Source organism: Artemia sp. Qi Xiang Cuo, chromosome 10 (genome assembly GCF_049724085.1).
Source record: "Artemia sp. Qi Xiang Cuo chromosome 10, ASM4972408v1, whole genome shotgun sequence".
In the NCBI taxonomy this organism is placed as follows: Eukaryota; Metazoa; Arthropoda; class Branchiopoda; order Anostraca; family Artemiidae; genus Artemia; species Artemia sp. Qi Xiang Cuo.
The window spans coordinates 50582855-50599927 of record NC_142803.1 but is presented as its reverse complement, the minus strand read 5'-3'; the positions used below and the strand labels follow the sequence as shown (position 1 = coordinate 50599927).

The following is a 17073-nucleotide window of genomic DNA, read 5'->3' as shown; positions in this document are numbered from 1 at the left end:
TTTGGCCAGCAGTGTTGTCCAGCTCGGGCGAATTCGGTGTTGCCCTAAGATATTAGCAGTGATAGTAGTAGGTTTTTCTCTCCTTTTTTTTTCACAGCAAATTTACAGAACACACCGATAGCATCACAAAGAGTAAAATAGTATTGTCTGAAATTAAAACAACTCAAGTGTGACTTGTTACCTTTTCGCGGCAAAAACCTGTTAACCTGTGACCATACAAAAAAATTGCAAATTTAAACAGAAAACCTGTGACGGCGGCAAAACTGGTAGATATATCCCAAAGAAGGATTTTAAAGGAATTAGAACTTCATGAGAGCGAGGGGGGTAGAAAACGAAGTTTCGAATAAACTGGAGCGTGCAGAGCAGCGTTGGACTCTGGCAAGCTTGGTGCTGCACTAAGATGTTAGTAGTGGTAGTAGTAGGGTCTTTCTCCTGGTCTCCAAAGCAAACTTACCGAGCGTTACGATAGAACCACAAACAGTACAACAGAATAGCATAAAATTAAAAACTCAGGTCTTGTCAGTATTTGCTAGTTTGTTACTATTCTTGTGCGCCCTTCCTTGCTGCCAGACCAGTGCTGCCAGATGTCTGGTTCAAAATTGCGCCACTATAAAAGTGAAAATGTACCGAAAGTGTCATTTTTCAAGTGAAAATGCGCCAAATGAACGATTAACCCTCCCCCCTAAAATGCTACAATTTAAAAAATCAATGCACAGCCACCTTAAACAAGCACCCAAATGGCGCAATGCGCCCCATCTGGCAACTCTTTGCCAGACCAGTGTTTTCAGTGGTGTTTCCCATGTATTTCAACTGAACTACTTCTTCAACGTTTCTGTCACCATTTTAGTGGAGAAAGGAGAGTCACTTATTGCCACGCTATTCGTTTTTCTGCCTTCATTCCTACGCCAATAAGGTTGGCCTGAATTATAATCTACCTAGAAGTTCTTGAAGTTGGACCTATCTGTACTTATAATTTACGAAAAGTCTTTCACTAGGGACTACTTTGCCCAGTGTGCCCAGATCGTAAATATATATTTTGTATATTTCAAGCTTTATAATTTAATATTACGATTTATTTTTTTATAGATATGTTTGTAAATCTAGCCTTAGTAAACCACTTAGTTAAAAAAAGAAAAACACTTTTTACGTCTTGCAGACGAATTTTTTCAATATTATGATCCTGATTATCTAAAACCGATACTTGACGAAACTGCTACTTTAAAAAAGAAAAAACTAGTAAGGTTAATTTTAGCGTAAAACTTTGCATACAGAAAAAAAAAGAAACAAATCAACGTTTTCTTGCTTAGTTTATTTCCCGGTCTGAAATATGCTTTCCCTCTTTTGAAAATAGTATCTCAGATGAATTATAGCTGTTATGCATAGAAATTTCATTTTCCTCGGAAGAAGCCCTTTTAAATAGTCTATGGGGCTCATAACCCGCCAATTTAATGGATTTTGTATCCCTTCTAGGGTAGGTCCACCCATGTATGCCCAGAGTCAGGGTTGCCACCATGGTCAGTTCCTAAAGTGCAAAGATTACCCAAATTTGCGTGCTCCACAACGATTTTCAGAGCTACTGTTAAAAATTGACTGTAACAGTGCTAAAATAGCACTTTCCTACTATAGGTGGCACTTTGAGCACGTGCTACAGTACTATATACAGCAAAATAGGGCTAAAATAGCACTTTCGTGCAACAGGTGGCCACCCTGCCTAGAGTGCCATACTTGGATTTGTTTAATGGGGAGATCTATTGTGGTCTGACATCTGTAAAACCTGGTGGCGCAATTTCTGAATTTCTCTCGCTACTTCATTTGAGGGATTCCCGATTTTACCTGAGCTTGAAATAGTCTGATAAATTTTTGCATTTTTTTCCCTCTGAAGGGTTCGAGACTTATATCCGTAAGTTGTCGGGCCAAGGAAACCTTCATGCTCAAAAAGAATATAGGTTGAAGTTACGGGCCTTCAAAATATGTCAAAGGCTTTTTTCGATTGGTTTAAAAAGATATCTGAAATTCCTGGGGCTAAGCCTGTCCGCCAAATACGGTATTTTTGATACTTCGAGAACGGCTAAGGAGATTGAGCAGAAACTTTCAGTGGTTGTTGGGGGGCTAAACGGGCATCGATCTCAACTCGCGGGAGGGGACAGAGTGGAAGAGGTAAGTATCTGCTGACATATTTCTGCAAATAGAATCAAAAAGTTTTAAACATTCGGCCAAGCTGTAAAATGAATTTCCCTCCTGGTTGTCAAAAATAGGTTACCAAAACTGCTCCATTAAATTTAAAGCTTAAGGCTATGTCCAAATTTTCAAATCGAGGACAATGGCTCAGAAGGTCTAAGCCAGCTTATAAATAGAATTCACTCTGCTCATCCTGCTCATCCTGCTCAACTCAGCTCATCCTTAAATATGAACTTCTATTACATACTTCCTACTCCCGCTATAAGTAGAAATTTATTTCATAGTAGAATAAATATGCCACATTCAGCAACTGTTATTTCAAATGATGCAACTTGTGGTTTGAATCGTTTCATCTTGGAGGGAGGGAGGACACGAGGAATGCACGAAAATAGACAATTTATACGAAAAACATTTGCAGTTAAACGGGCAATCATGCAAACATCTATATCTGGAAATGGACAAGGGCCTGACGGTCCCTGATCCCATCCATATGATATTGCGTACCTGATCTTGGCTCATCGCTTGCACACCTTGTATATGACGTTTCGTCCTCATTTTTTCGTGGGTTGTGCAGTTTGTGCAGTTTTTTAGCCACGTGCAATGCAAAAATTCTGAAAATTTTCCTTACGTCGAGGCGAATCCTATACATTGTGCATAAAAGTTTTAATTTTGGAATCGCCAAAGGTTAAATCACACCGTTCATGCGATAATCTGTTTTCTTTTTCTTGAGGTCATAATGACAGATCGAAATAGGGCTACTTATTAAGTAGGGCTTTCGCCTTTGACAGAAACTTGCCGTATTCGTTAATCTTGTCGGCCTGATGAATTGATTAGCAGAATCTTGAAACTATGGAGAAGAATTTAGCGGAAAGTCACAGGTTGCATCATCCTTAAAAATGGTGTCAAGTAAGTAAGAGGTGAAAAAATAATCGGTATTTTATGTAGATGCATAATGATGTATAATCGGTATAATGTAGATGAATAAACAAATCTTAAAACGAGTGAAACTTAAATTGAATATTCAAATTAAGTTTGAATCGAATAAAAATAACTACAAACAAGAGTTTGGGCATCGCCTCACTGCAGAAGCGTAAAACCTACTGCGTCATCGACGCCTCACTGAAAACTATATGAATCTTGAATAGTCTTGGAAAGTATAAACAAAATCAAATTGAATATTATATATATAACAATATTAATGGTTGAAAGAACCATCAATTCAAGATTTTTTTTTCACTGTAATTTTTATTTTCATTTTCAATGCTGTAAGAACTGGAAAAGAATAAATTTGTAATATACGAGTAATTCGTTTTCAGTGAAGCGCCAATGACGCAGAAGGTTTGAGGTTTTTACAGTTAAAGAAGGGGGCAGTATCTAAATTTTATTCGTAGTGAAACTATATTTGTCTTGACTAATCTTGGAAAGAACTAATAAATTAAACTGAATATTAGACGTATAATGATATTAATTGCTAAAAGCTCATCAGTTCAAAATTTTACTGTAATTTTAACATTTATTTTCAATATTAAGTACAAAAGAAAACATTTGTAATATAATTCGTTTTCAGTAAAGCGCCAATGACGTAGTAGGTTTTAGGCTTCTGCAGTGAGGTAATACCCAAACTCTTGTTAGTAGTTATTTTTATTCGATTGAAACTTGATTTGCATATTCAATTTAAGTTTCACTCGTTTTAAGATTTATTATTCGTTTACATTATTATATATTGTATGTTTGTTGGCATTGATTGTTTATTTAATTTCTGTTCGTTTTAAGTTTCATTTATACTTTAATATCAAAATATTTTTTTCGTTTTAAGCTTGATTTTCATGTTCCATCTAAGCATTACTGGCTTTAAGATCTATTTATTCATTTATATTATTACTTGTTGTATGTTTTTTGCTATGATTGTTTTATTTAATTTCTGTTCGTTTTGGGTTTCATTTATTCTTTAATAGTAATTTCTGGTCGTTTTGAGTTTGAATTTTAAAAGGTAATTGTATCTCCTGAGCTTAAGTTTAAAATGGCCTTTACTTTTCTTTGAAAAACTTATTTTTCGGAAAGTTTTTTTTTAATTAATTTTTGTTCGTTTTTGATTGCAAAAAGTTTCAATTGTTTATGGCATGGGGGGGGGGCTACTTACTTTCCGATTATTCTTGACTTTAAAAAACGGATCTAGAACTTTCAATTTAAATTGAATGATGTTTTTTTCAAAGTCTATACGATTACCTCTTTGATAAAAACCTTATATATGAACAATAGACAGCTTGCATAACCTGTGGACAGCGATTGACAACATTGAATGGATTGAAAAAAAGTTCCAACTAGGGAATTTAGACCATTTCACTTGCTGATACAAAGGCATCACGACTGTTTGGAATTGACCTTAATAGGAATTTGTTTGCCAAAGAAATTTTGTATCTATCTCAGAATATGTATTTTAACCTTATAATTGGATAATTGTAATAGATCTCCTATGTGTTCTTCCCATACAAAACTTTACCTTATTAAAGTCTTTGGGGTGGGGGCGGTGTAGTTGGCATAAAGAAGAAAGCTTTAGCGTAGACAGTAGGAAAGGGGGAGGGTGATGTTGGACACTCATCCAATACGGGGCGGAACTTCCCTTATCTCCTCCGTTCCCAATTTAGGAGATTAGGCAGACTCATTGGGTTGTAGAATGTTGGACCGTTTGAGTTGTGGAAGACGTTAACATACTCAAAAATACTTTATATTTTCAGTTATTGCAGAATTGGTTTAATAGATTGTGAAAATGGTGAGCCCCCTGGCCCATTATTTGGATGAGCCTCAACTCATAATATACAATTTTGATTAATTGTTCCGTGTTATGTGCATATATTATTCTAAATATGTTATTTTGACTTCTATTTTTATCGCATAGCGTTCATTTTTAAGCCTTGAGATAAAAACTGAAACCTTAGCGTAGACAGTGGTGGGGGGTAGTCTCCCCCCTCACAAGCATAATTCCGTAGCCATAGAGAAAGTAATACAAATGAAAATAATCTGTCTTTTGAAAATGTTATTTTTCAAAAGACACGAACAAAATCGTCTAAAGGATCCTGAAGTGCTATCTCTGACATTTCCGTTAATTCTTTCAGATGTAAAATTTAGAATATTATAGAATGGGTTTAGTCGTCCCCTCCCTGAATAATTCACATTTGGAAAACCAACCCCTGGGAAATTCCACCCAGCAGAAATTTATTTATTAATTTACATTAATATCAGCACTAAATTTATTTATAAATTTACATTAATATCTAATGTATGTTTGTTTGCATTGATTGTTTATTTAATGATTGTTTGATTGTTTATATGCCCTCAGGGCATAACTTACAATGCCTACCCCCAGGCCCTGGTGAGCTGTGTCGACACCGGAGTTTTTTGTTATCAGAATTTTGAACTATTTTAACAAAATGTCTATCTCAAAAATCTCTTTTGACTCTTAAAAATTGAACAAAAACTTCCAATTTCCAATCAAATGAGCCCTCTCTAAAGTTTATACGAACATCCCTTCCATAAGAAATTAATGGGAAGGATTTGGAGAATCCTTAGATTACAACCTTTGTCTTGACCAATCTTGGAAAGAACTAATAAATTAAACTGAATATTAGATGTAAAATGATATTAATTGCTGAAAGCTCATCAGTTCAAATTTTACTGTAATTTTAATATTTATTTTCAATATTAAGTACAAAAGAAAACATTTGTAATATAATTCGTTTTCAGTAAAGCGCCAATGACGCAGTAGGTTTTAGGCTTCTGCAGCGAGGCGATACCCAAACTCTTGTTTGTAGTTATTTTTACTCGATTCAAACTTGATTTGCATATTCAATTTAAGTTTCACTCGTTTTAAGATTTATTTATTCATTTACATTAATATATATTGTATGTTTGTTCGCATTGATTGTTTATTTAATTTCTGTTTGTTTTAAGTTTCATTTATAATTCAGTATCAAAATATTTTTTTTTCTTTTTCAGATTTACTTTTATATTAAGTCTAAGCGTTACTTGCTTTAAGATCTGTTCAATAATGTATATTATTACTTTTTGTATGCTTTTTGCTATGATTGTTTATTTAATTTCTGTTCGTTTTGGGTTTCATTTATTCTTTAATAGTAATTTCTGGTCGTTTTGAGTTTGAATTTTTAGAGGTAATGGTATCTCCTGAGCTTAAGTTTAAAATGGCCTTTACTTTTCTTTGAAAAACTTATTTTTCGGAAGTTTTCTTTTAAATTAATTTTTGTTCGTTTTTGATTGCAAAAAGTTTCAAGTTTTTATGGCATGGGGGGGGGCTGCTTACTTTCCGATTATTCTTGACTTTCAAAAACGGATCTAGAACTTTCAATTTAAATTGAATGAGGTTTTTTTCAAAGTCTATGCGATTACCTCTTTGATAAAAACCTTATATATGAACAATAGACAGCTTGCATAACTTGTGGACAGCGACGGACAACAATAAATGGATTGAAAAAATAGCTCCAATAAGGGGGTTTAGACCATTTCACTTGCTGACACAAAGGGATCACGACTGTTTGGAATTGACCTTATAGGATTTTGTGTGCCAAAGCAATTTTGTATCTATCACAGAATATGTATTTTAACCTTATAATTGGATAATTATAATAGATTTACTATATGTTCTTCCCATACAAAACTTTATCTTATTAAAGTCTTTGGGGTGGGGGCGGTGTAGTTGGCATAAAGAAGAAAGCTTTAGCGTAGACAGTAGGAGAGGGGGAGGGTGATATTGGGGACTCATCCAATACGGGGCGGAACTTCACTTATCTCCTCCGTTACCAATTTAGGAGATTAGGCAGACTCATTGGGCTGTAGAATGTTGGACCGTTTGAGTTGTGGAAGACGTTAAAATACTCAAAATTACTTTATATTTTCAGTTATTGCAGAATTGATTTAATAGATTGTGAAAAGGGTGAGCCCCCTGGCCCATTATTTGGATGAGCCTCAACTCATAATATACAATTTTGATTAATTGTTCCGTGTTATGTGCATATATTATTCTAAATATGTTATTTTGACTTCTACTTTTATCGCATAGCGTTCATTTTTAAGCCTTGAGATAAAAACTGAAACCTTAGCGTGGACAGTGGTGGGGGGACGTCTCCCCCTCACATGCATAATTGATTGTTTATTTAATGATTGTTTGATTGTTTATATGCCCCCAGGGCATAACTTACAACGCCTACCCCCAGGCCCTGGTGGGCTTTGTCGACACCGGAGTTTTTGGTAATCAGAATTTTGAACTATTTTAACAAAATGTCTATCTCAAAAATCTCTTTTGACTCTTAAAAATTGAACAAGAACATTCAATTTTCAATCAAATGAGCCCTCTCTAAAGTTTATACGAACATCCCTTCCATAAGAAATTAATGGGAAGGATTTGGAGAATCCTTAGATTACAGCCCTTGCCCTGAGGGCTGAGGGGGAGTTGTCATCTTCAAAGGCCAAATTTCTAGAACTTAAAACTACGTTTAATAAAATTGCTGTCTCAAAATTTTGATTGGATGTGTTTGGGGAAAAGGTGGGCGTGAGAGGGGGTTGAGTTGTCCTCCAATCCCTTTTGAATAATAACAAGGACACTCGCCGCTTTAATTTCCAATCCAATGAGTCCGTATTGAAGTCTCTTTAACACTGTCTTCTATAAAAACCTTTTATACCCACAGGGTATAACTTAAAACCCTTGCTCCGAGGGATGTGGGGAAGTGTCCTCCTCAAAAAGATTTTTTCTATCTGGAAATCAACTATGCTGAACAATATTGCTATCTGAAAATTTTGATTGGATGTGTTTGGGGGAATGATGGGCGTGGGGGGGGGGGGAAGGGGGGCTAGTTGCCCTCCAATCACTTTCGACTATTAAAAAGAGCACTATCCCTTTGAATTTCCAATCGAATGAGCCTTTTTTGAACTTTCTACGACAGCACATTCTATAAAAACCTTATATGCCCCCAGGGCATAACTTAAAACCCTTGACCTGTGGGTTGTGGGGGAGTGTCCTCCTCAAAAACATATTTTCTATCTGGAAATCAACTACGCTGAACGAAATGGCTATCTCAAAATTTTGATTGGATCTGTTTGGGGAAATGATGGGCGTGGGTGGGGAGGCTAGTTGCCCTTCAATCACTTTCGAATATTAAAAAGGGTACTAGCCCTTCAAATTTCGAATCGAATGAGCCTGTTTTGAAGTTTCTACGACAACGCCTTCTATAAAAACCTTATATGCCCCCAAGCCATAACTTAAAACCCTTACCGTGAGGGTTGTGGGGGAGTGTCCTCTACAAAAACACATTTTCTTTCTGGAAATCAACTACGCTGAACAAAATGGCTATCTCAAAATTTTGATTGGATGTGTTTGGGGAAAGACGGGCGTAGGGGGGGCGGGCTAGTTGCCCTCCAATCATTTTCCACTATTAAAAAGGGCACTAGAACTCTCGATTTCCAATCGAATGAGCCCCCTTTGAAGTTTCTACGACGACCCCTTCCATATAAAGTGCCTCTGGAAAAAAATAATAAATAATAAAACATTGGAGCCGTATGGCCTTTACTATAGGCAACGCTACAGCGTTGCCTCTGATTACTAATATAAATTATTCATTAAAAAAGGATATTAAATAATTAAATAAATTCTTGTTTTTCAGGAGGAGGTTCTACAAACTATTTTTCCTTTTAAACTTTAGCAATAAATAGTCCAATTATCTGTGGTGGAATAATATTGTCCATATGTCCATAGGCAATTCCCCATAAAGTGCCTAAATTAACATAGAACTCGAATAAAAAATCTAAGGGCATGGGGACGGCTTCTAGAGCTCCTTTAACCTACGTGGGCTTAACCAGTTTTTTCTTCTAACTCTATTCTAGTAAAAATGCAAAATCAGATGAAGTTCATGAAAAATATAAAAGTTTAAGGAAATTAAAAACTTCGTAATTTCGAGAGGATATGGGTCCAAATATTTTTCTCCCCTATTCTACATTCGCGTTTTAAATAGAGTAACAGGAGAAAGTAGCATGAGAAAATAACATGAGAAAGTAACATGAGAAAATAACATGAGAAAATAACATGAGAAAGTAACATGAGAAAATAACATGAGAAAGTAACATGAGAAAGTAACATGAGAAAATAACATGAGAAAATAACATGAGAAAGTAACATGAGAAAATAACATGAGAAAATAACATGAGAAAGTAACATGAGAAAAGCTGAACTGCTATTGGACTGAGCCTACAGTGAAAAATATTTGACTAGAAACTCAATTTAGTCACCAAGAAAAGTAAATTAATGCCAAATACAAGTCAAATTTCTAGACTTTTTTTAACACCCACTAGTAAATTAAATACCCCACTGAAATCTAGTAATGAATATTATATTTAGTTAGCAAAATTAATTAGTTAATTTTAATGTTATACTTTAAATATTTAATATTAAATAGCAAAATACTAAAGGTTGAATAGCCAAATTCGTAAGATAAATAGTGACTAGTTCAATATAGTTAAGGTAATAGTAGCAATAGGAACTGTAATCGCTAAATAGTGGTAATTTAGATACTTGAAGAAGCAAAGATAAAACTGAATTACTTAAAATTCATAGTAAGCTTTAAATACTAACAAAACTTGAGTTTTTTAATATTGTGCAACACTATTTTACTGTTTGTGGTGCTATTGTGCTATGGTGCTATTGTTGTGCTCCGTAAATTTGCTCTGGAGACCAGGAGAAAAAAAAACCTGCTACTACCACTGCTGTGTGCCCTCCCCCTTACTCCAATCTATTCAAAGCTTTATTTTCTACCCCCCCCCCCCTTCTCTCGAAATTATATTTCCATTTAAATCCTCCTTTAGGATCTGCCTACATAATGCGAGACGACCTGATTTTTTTTTTTGGGCCCAGATGGGTGGCCAAAAAGCACTCTTTTGGCAATCTGCCATCCTTCATTTGTAAAAATTGGCCTAAGCCATCGTAACTTTCTTTCATTCCAGACCTAGAAAGTGGGATTAAACCGTAATTGTCAAATAGCTTTTTGTTTGATATAAGGTCAGTCAAACAGGTTCCAAAAATTTCAAGTTCCAAGAATTTTTCAGGCGAAATCATCTGCAAGAAATTTTCTGGGGGGACATTTCAGCGAAGATAGAGCCTGCAGGTTCCTGCATCTGTTTTTGACCAAACTTAAAGCCATTTAAAACCCCTTTAAAATACTATAATAAATAAAACAACATATAAAATACTGCAAAAATAAATAAAATAAATAAATACTACTCGACAAATCCTTTGGAAAACAAATAACAAATCTTCCTTAGCCTTTGTGCTTCGAAATAGTTAGAAATTAGTTGTTTTTTTCAATACGTGTTTCCTGGATTTCCATTTGGAGGGGGGCGATGAGGTTTATACCAGTATCAGGAATAAGTTACCCTTACCTTTATGAAAAATCATCCCTAGGACATACAAGGCCTTTGGGCTCGTGTGTACGCCCCATAAATGTGTTGATTTGACAAAATATCATTTTATAGACAATTTGAATATCAGAACTGTGGTTTTTCTTCCACACACATTCCATTATGTTAGTATGTGCTCAGGATTTTATCCTGCTGTTTTCATGATAAGATTTTTAGCGGTTCAATGAATCCTCTCTCCTCGAGTCATTTAGATTTTCCCATCTCTGTTATCTTTGTTATTTTCCCTAGTCACACTCCACTTGTTCCCAGTTTGTTTTTCCCGCAACTATAATTTTTTCTGACTCAGATTAACATTATTAACGTAAGATTCTTATAAATAAGTTTGTTTATTTAGCTTCTATTCAACCTTAGAGTATAATGTATGAAAACAAAAATGCTATCTATTAAACTTAACCTACTAGTAAAAAAAAGAATTCAAACGGGAATAAATTTTAAATATCAATATTTTATTTATATTATAAAAAAAATTATGCTTTTAATTTTTAATATAAACAGGGGCTCTTTCATCACTGCATGTGCTGAATAAAGTGCTCGAAATTCCACCAAGTGCTCTGTTCCGCTAATGGAACAAGTGCAACCAAGTAAATATTTCCTCTCCTACATCGAGCCGAGGAACTCCCCAGGAAACTTAAATTTTGGGGCTACAGAAACGAACTCTTTGCATCCCCCCAAGAACTTCAGTGGGACGAATCCTTTGTTTTTCTTATGATTGCTTTCATAGTGGTGGTACCTTACCTTAGGGCCGCCTCTGCCTCTGGAGGTCCCACAGTATCAAGAAGGAGCGCGAATAATCCCTCAGGTTAGTTGTCGGTGTCCATCACTAAAGGTTATTTCGTCATTTCACCGATGGACTGGTTTATCGTCTCTTGTGACCAGTGGACCAGTTCAATATTCCCTGGAGGCATGAGTTCTCATAAGGCAAGACTCCTTTCTTGTTCTTGATTCGTGTGCCATATTTCTACAGCGTCAAGTAGTATTGGCGCAAAAAAATTGCCGTTAAAAATATGTGGCTCCAGCCGTAGGCCTTTAACGAATTCGACACATGAGAGTGAAATAGTCCTATTCGGTTAAAACCATATTCTGGAGGTAAGATGGCCATTTAACATAATTTTTCACGTTCTTTCCAATGGTCTCTGTGACGATTCGGTGCGACCATATGTTGCTTAGCAACAAACAGTGCGATTAACAAACAAAACATACTCCTTTTAAGTTTTGAGGTCACTATATTTTTCTTTTGAACGGTACTTTTTTAATGTTGGTTAGTAGACGCAAGAAACCATTTCCCGAACACTAGCAACAAACGTGATGGTACGTGAAGTCCTGTCATCTTATAATAATGCTCTTGTGTGTTTTCTCCTTTTTATATCCCTAATATCTTTTTAATTAACTGAAAACAAAGTAGTCGAAGTTTGAAAAAATGGCATCAAAAATGAGTTGTCATTCAACAAATTTATTCTATTCCAGCATTTGCATGAGATAAACTTGAGAGCGAGATTATCCTACGACGTCTTTGTTTTTTTTTTTCAATAACAAAAAAATATTTGTTTTACATTCCATCTTAGCTTGCCATGAATAGATGTAGATTAATTTTTTTTTAGAAGATCCCTTTTAATGTCAAAAATAATAAAAATCTTCCGAGTTTTCAAGCAGTAGGACAATTTCACTCTCAGGTCGCAAATTGTGTCACGCGTGGCACGGTGAGGTAAGGTGTGACAGAGGTACACTAGCATGGTGGAATACTCGGCACTCCCCGATGTATACGCACAAGGTGGTAAAGGGTGGGAATCCTCCGCTTTCAGACAAGAGTAAACTTAAAGTGTGAACAAAAGCGGCATAGACATGAATAACTGACGTACAGCGGGGCTGGTCATGAAAATTTGACTGAACCAAACTTACATATAGACTAAACTAATATTAATGGAAGTCTTAACATATCCTAAAACCAACAAAGAGAAAAATCTAAAAAACAACAACAAACAAACGAGACTGTGGCCAGTGGAGAGAAAAGAAAAGACAAATGCAAAACAACGCGGATATTTCGCCTGCATCCAAACAAGGCGTCTTCAGCACGAAAGAAATACAAGAAGAACAGGATAAAACAAAACCAGGATAAAACTAAAAACCAATAAAACCGCCACCAAAAAAAATGTACAATTGGCGCAAACTGGTCCACGTAAGGAAAAGATGCTATTATAGAGTTACTTCAGTGAGGACACATGTTACTCTGGTGTCCTCACTGAAGTAACTCTATAATAAACTCTATAACTCTTGTTTGTTTGTTTTTTTTTTTTTAGATTTTTCTCTTTGTTGGTTTTTCGTCATGGCTGGCCAGTTCGGCTTATGATCTTTCATTAACATATCCTGGCAGCAATCTACTTTTCCAAACTCTGTTTGGAAAAGTTACGTTCCTCATATGCTATCGCAGTTGATTCCGAGGACATCGCTCAAGTGCAACGCTCTTTGAAAGATTAACCCTATCTCTCCGCGGAGGAATTCCCCTAAATGGAATGAAAAGTGTGTGAAAACATGGGAAGTTCCAAAGCTTACGGTTTATACTAGAGCTTGTATTCAAGCCCTAGCATTATTTATTGTTTATATTATAATTTATTTATATTTCAACAGATTCATTATAAAATAAATGTGTTTTATTGAAATAAATAATAAAACATAAACAAAAATATAAAAAATAATTTAATAAAGAGTTTAAAATAAATATGTAATACAAATAAGTATATTAACACGTATATTAGGGCGTAATTCAAGTTTCAGAAAAAAGAAGATTCTATAGTTGAAAAGAATCTTGTTTTGGATTGCCTAGGGAAAGTTCTAGCTGCTCATTAGATTGTCTTTATATACAATTAAATGTTAAAAAAACAAGTTTTATAACTGAAAGTAAGGAGCGACATTAAAACTTAGAACGAAAAGAAATTATTCCGTAGTTTGAAAGGCACTGTCCCCTCTTCAACACCCCGCTCTTTACTCTAAAGTTGTTTATACTTTAAAAATTAAGGTTGTGACAAAGAGTGAAATCTTTAGCGTGAAGAGCGAGATGTTGAGGGGAGGACAGCCCCTTTCATATACGGAAAATTTCTGCTCGTGTTAAGTTTTATTGTCGCTCCTTATTTTCAGTTAAAGGAACTTTTGTTTTTATTTAATTTCTGGTCGTTTTCAATTAATACAAAAATACATTTAACTGTTTGATAAAGTGTTTTTTACTGTTTGATAAAAATTTTAATTACTTTATATTAAAAATCAATGTCATAGCTTTTCACTTTTTTCTTACTAAAATCAGGAGACAACCACGTTTGAACCGGTGAAGTACGCTAAAGTTTTTAATACTTAAAAAAAACCTTCTTATTGTTCTAATTAAACGACTCTTGTGTTTCAGGAGTCATCATTAAAGAATTGGGACAAAATTCAGATATTAGCGAGGTGTTGAGGAGGGGGTGAACCTTCTTCATATACGTAATAATTTCTGTTCTGTTCGGTTTAAGTTTTAATATTTCTCCTTACTTTCACTTGAAAGAACTTGTTATTTTAAATTTAATTTTTGATGGTTTTTTAAATAACACCGAGAAATACGGCTCCACCTCCACGGAAAAATGTTCCCCCTTCCACGGAAAGATTCTCAAGACAAATCAATCCAGGTGAAAATTTAACATTGACAATAGCCCTTAACATCTCCACACGTATAATTGAGTCGGCAAAGATAAACTAAGACAAATAAAAAGAATTTCGTATAGAAATTCCGGCATATTCCTCCAGTGTAAAATTTATTTACAGTTTGTTACCACAAGCTGTTTGACAATAATTTGTGCAAGAAAAATTAATGCAACCCCACTGTAAGCTGCAGAAAAAAAAATGTATACTTTGATCCCAAATGTTAAAACGCTTTATTGCTTTTACACTTCGGGGACTTCCTACATAAAAAAGCTTTGTGGGAAAAACTTTTTTTTTAATTTTCAGGTACAAATTACTTCTAATTGGAATCTCTAAAGTTAATAAAAGTATTTATTCAGTATCAGCAGAGATTTTATCTATTTTTTTACTAAATAAATTTGATAAAATCTAAAACCGAAAGTGACGACGAAGACCATACTGCCTTTCCATTAAGAGAAAACAAACTATAACAAACTATAGAAAAAATATTTAATAATAATAATAAACAAATAAGTAGAACAACAGGGATTTTTTTTTTTTTTTTTTTTTTTTTTTTTTTTTTTTTTTTTTATACAAGACAGTGGAACGACCACTGTCTTGTATAAAAATTTCCCTGTTGTTCTACTTATTTGTTTATGATGGAAAGGCAGTGTGGTCTTCGTCGCTATTTGAATAATAATAATAAAAAAACTATAATGCAATAAAACCAACAATAAAGCAGTCCTAACATCATTGATTTAAATAAATTCTGCTAAGGCTCTAATAGTCCTGGCAGAACTTCTTTTTTTTAGAGGAGACCTGTTTGGGATAGCACGCTCAATATGCAACAAGTTATAAATTGATCATTATTAGTGCGTTCAAGCATCCCTTATCCGACTTATCCGCTTAATATCAAGTTCCCCGGATGTAATCCGTAAAAGTAACAACTAACACCTCCTAGCCGGCAGTTTGTCAACTGAATCACTATAGGCAAATAACAACATTAATGACGTGCACCCCACAGTAAACGTAGCTTATTCAAAACGTCCCTAAAAGTGTGTCACGTTTCACAATCACTGTTCCTTTTGGTTCTCTGCATAAAATTCCACTCCACATATTTTTGAAAAAAATTGATTTTTTTTATAGGCCCTATAGCCTCATTTATCCTCAGTAAGCCTGCATTTTCCATGGTTAACAGGTATAATTTATCCGACAAGTAACCCAGAGCGTTTCAAGTAGTAATTCTACATACCTCTGATGTCATTTAGGTCTTGTGAAACGCTTTAGATAGGCAGTCTGGCTTGTCGGATAAGTAATCTTGAAATGCTCGAACGCACTCAATATTTTTTTTTACTCATCGTGAATGCCATGCAATATGGAAAAAAAAAAATAAAATAAAAAATTTTTGAGAAGAAATGTTTCGAGAAAAAAATCGTTATTTCTATCACTCATACAGTTTTCAAACTAGATTAGTTTAATTGAGTGTCGATCAGAGAGACAAATGAAGATTGATAAGAAAATTTTTCTGTCACAACTTTGGAAATTACCTAAAACATCCAAGATTCACAAACCTTTGGGTTTATGAACTTGATAAAGTTTATGATCACATAGTTCAAAGCTTATGAACTATTGACTGATGTTAAAAAATCACTCAATCCATTTTGGGCTTGAATTGAGAAGATTAAGAATAAAATAATGAACAAAAAACCTTGGTTGAATTAACAAAGTTGAACATAAATTAGTTTGACGGAGTGCCGATCCGTGACATATACAAAGACTTGATCAGAAAATTTTGCTGCCAGAACTTTGAAATCTAAATTCAAGAGGGGCAAAAAATTACATTATTTTGCAGGGGCAGGGGTACACTTACACCCCTCCCCCTGACTGCAACATTAATTTTGGCTATGTGGATCTTCACCTAAGATCGCGCTGGAAAAAAAAATAACAATGCCTATTATAAAACTTACATTCTCTTACACTTATCAAGAATACTTGAGTTACATCTGTTTTCAAGTATATCCCCGAGGACTCAATTAAGAGTGCCCCCTAAAATCAAAGTACTCACTGTCTCTAACAAACAGTCCCTTCAATAAATAGTTCCTAGGAAAGTCTCACAAATAGGATAGACCATTAAAGTGTCCAAACTTGTCCTGAAAATGGAAATATGTTTACCTGCATAAGGCCTGAGGCAAAGAAGAAATGATTGGTCCATAGCCTTGAGAGTTGTCATACAATTCAAATAATGGCGCCGCAACTAGTTTGTAGTTCTTCGGGACAGCAAACAAGGCTGAAAAATATTATTTGGCTTTAGTATTGGCAAATCCTGGATATAAAGAGTGTCAAGAGAAAAAGAATGTACATAGAAGACAGAAATGGTCAGTTTAGGTCACCATAAATTAGAAAACCGAACATATTCAGTTGTGGTTCCAGCCTCTCTTCTGCCCTGGCGAATTCTTGATTAGTTCCCCCCCCCCCATGCCTCACGAAAATTTTCAGGCCAAATTTTATCAAAATTTTCCTTTATCGACAAAATTTTGCAAACTGCGCCCTCTACTTCAACAAAACAGAAAAAGTCAGTTTAGGTCACCCCAGTCCCCTCCTCAACGCCTCGCTCTTTACGCTAAAGTTTGACTCTTTCTCACAACTCTATTTTTTAAAACAATAAAAACTTTGTCCTAAAGAGCGAGGTCTTTATGAAGAAACAGCCGCATCCCAATGTAGAACTATGTTTGTTTGTTTTAAGTATATATGCTGCTCGTTACTTTCAGTTTAAAAAAAACT

General features: G+C 34.8%; 1 protein-coding gene across 1 annotated transcript in view; it reads right to left on the bottom strand.

Annotated features, from left to right (window-relative positions):
- Positions 1-17073, bottom strand: part of Cpsf5 (cleavage and polyadenylation specificity factor subunit 5) — a 198019-nt gene that overhangs the window by 57247 nt on the left and 123699 nt on the right. Inside the window, exon 5 of the mRNA XM_089095121.1 lies at positions 16465-16579. Coding sequence (XP_088951247.1) covers positions 16465-16579 — 115 coding nt within the window. The remainder of the gene's footprint in view (positions 1-16464; positions 16580-17073) is intronic.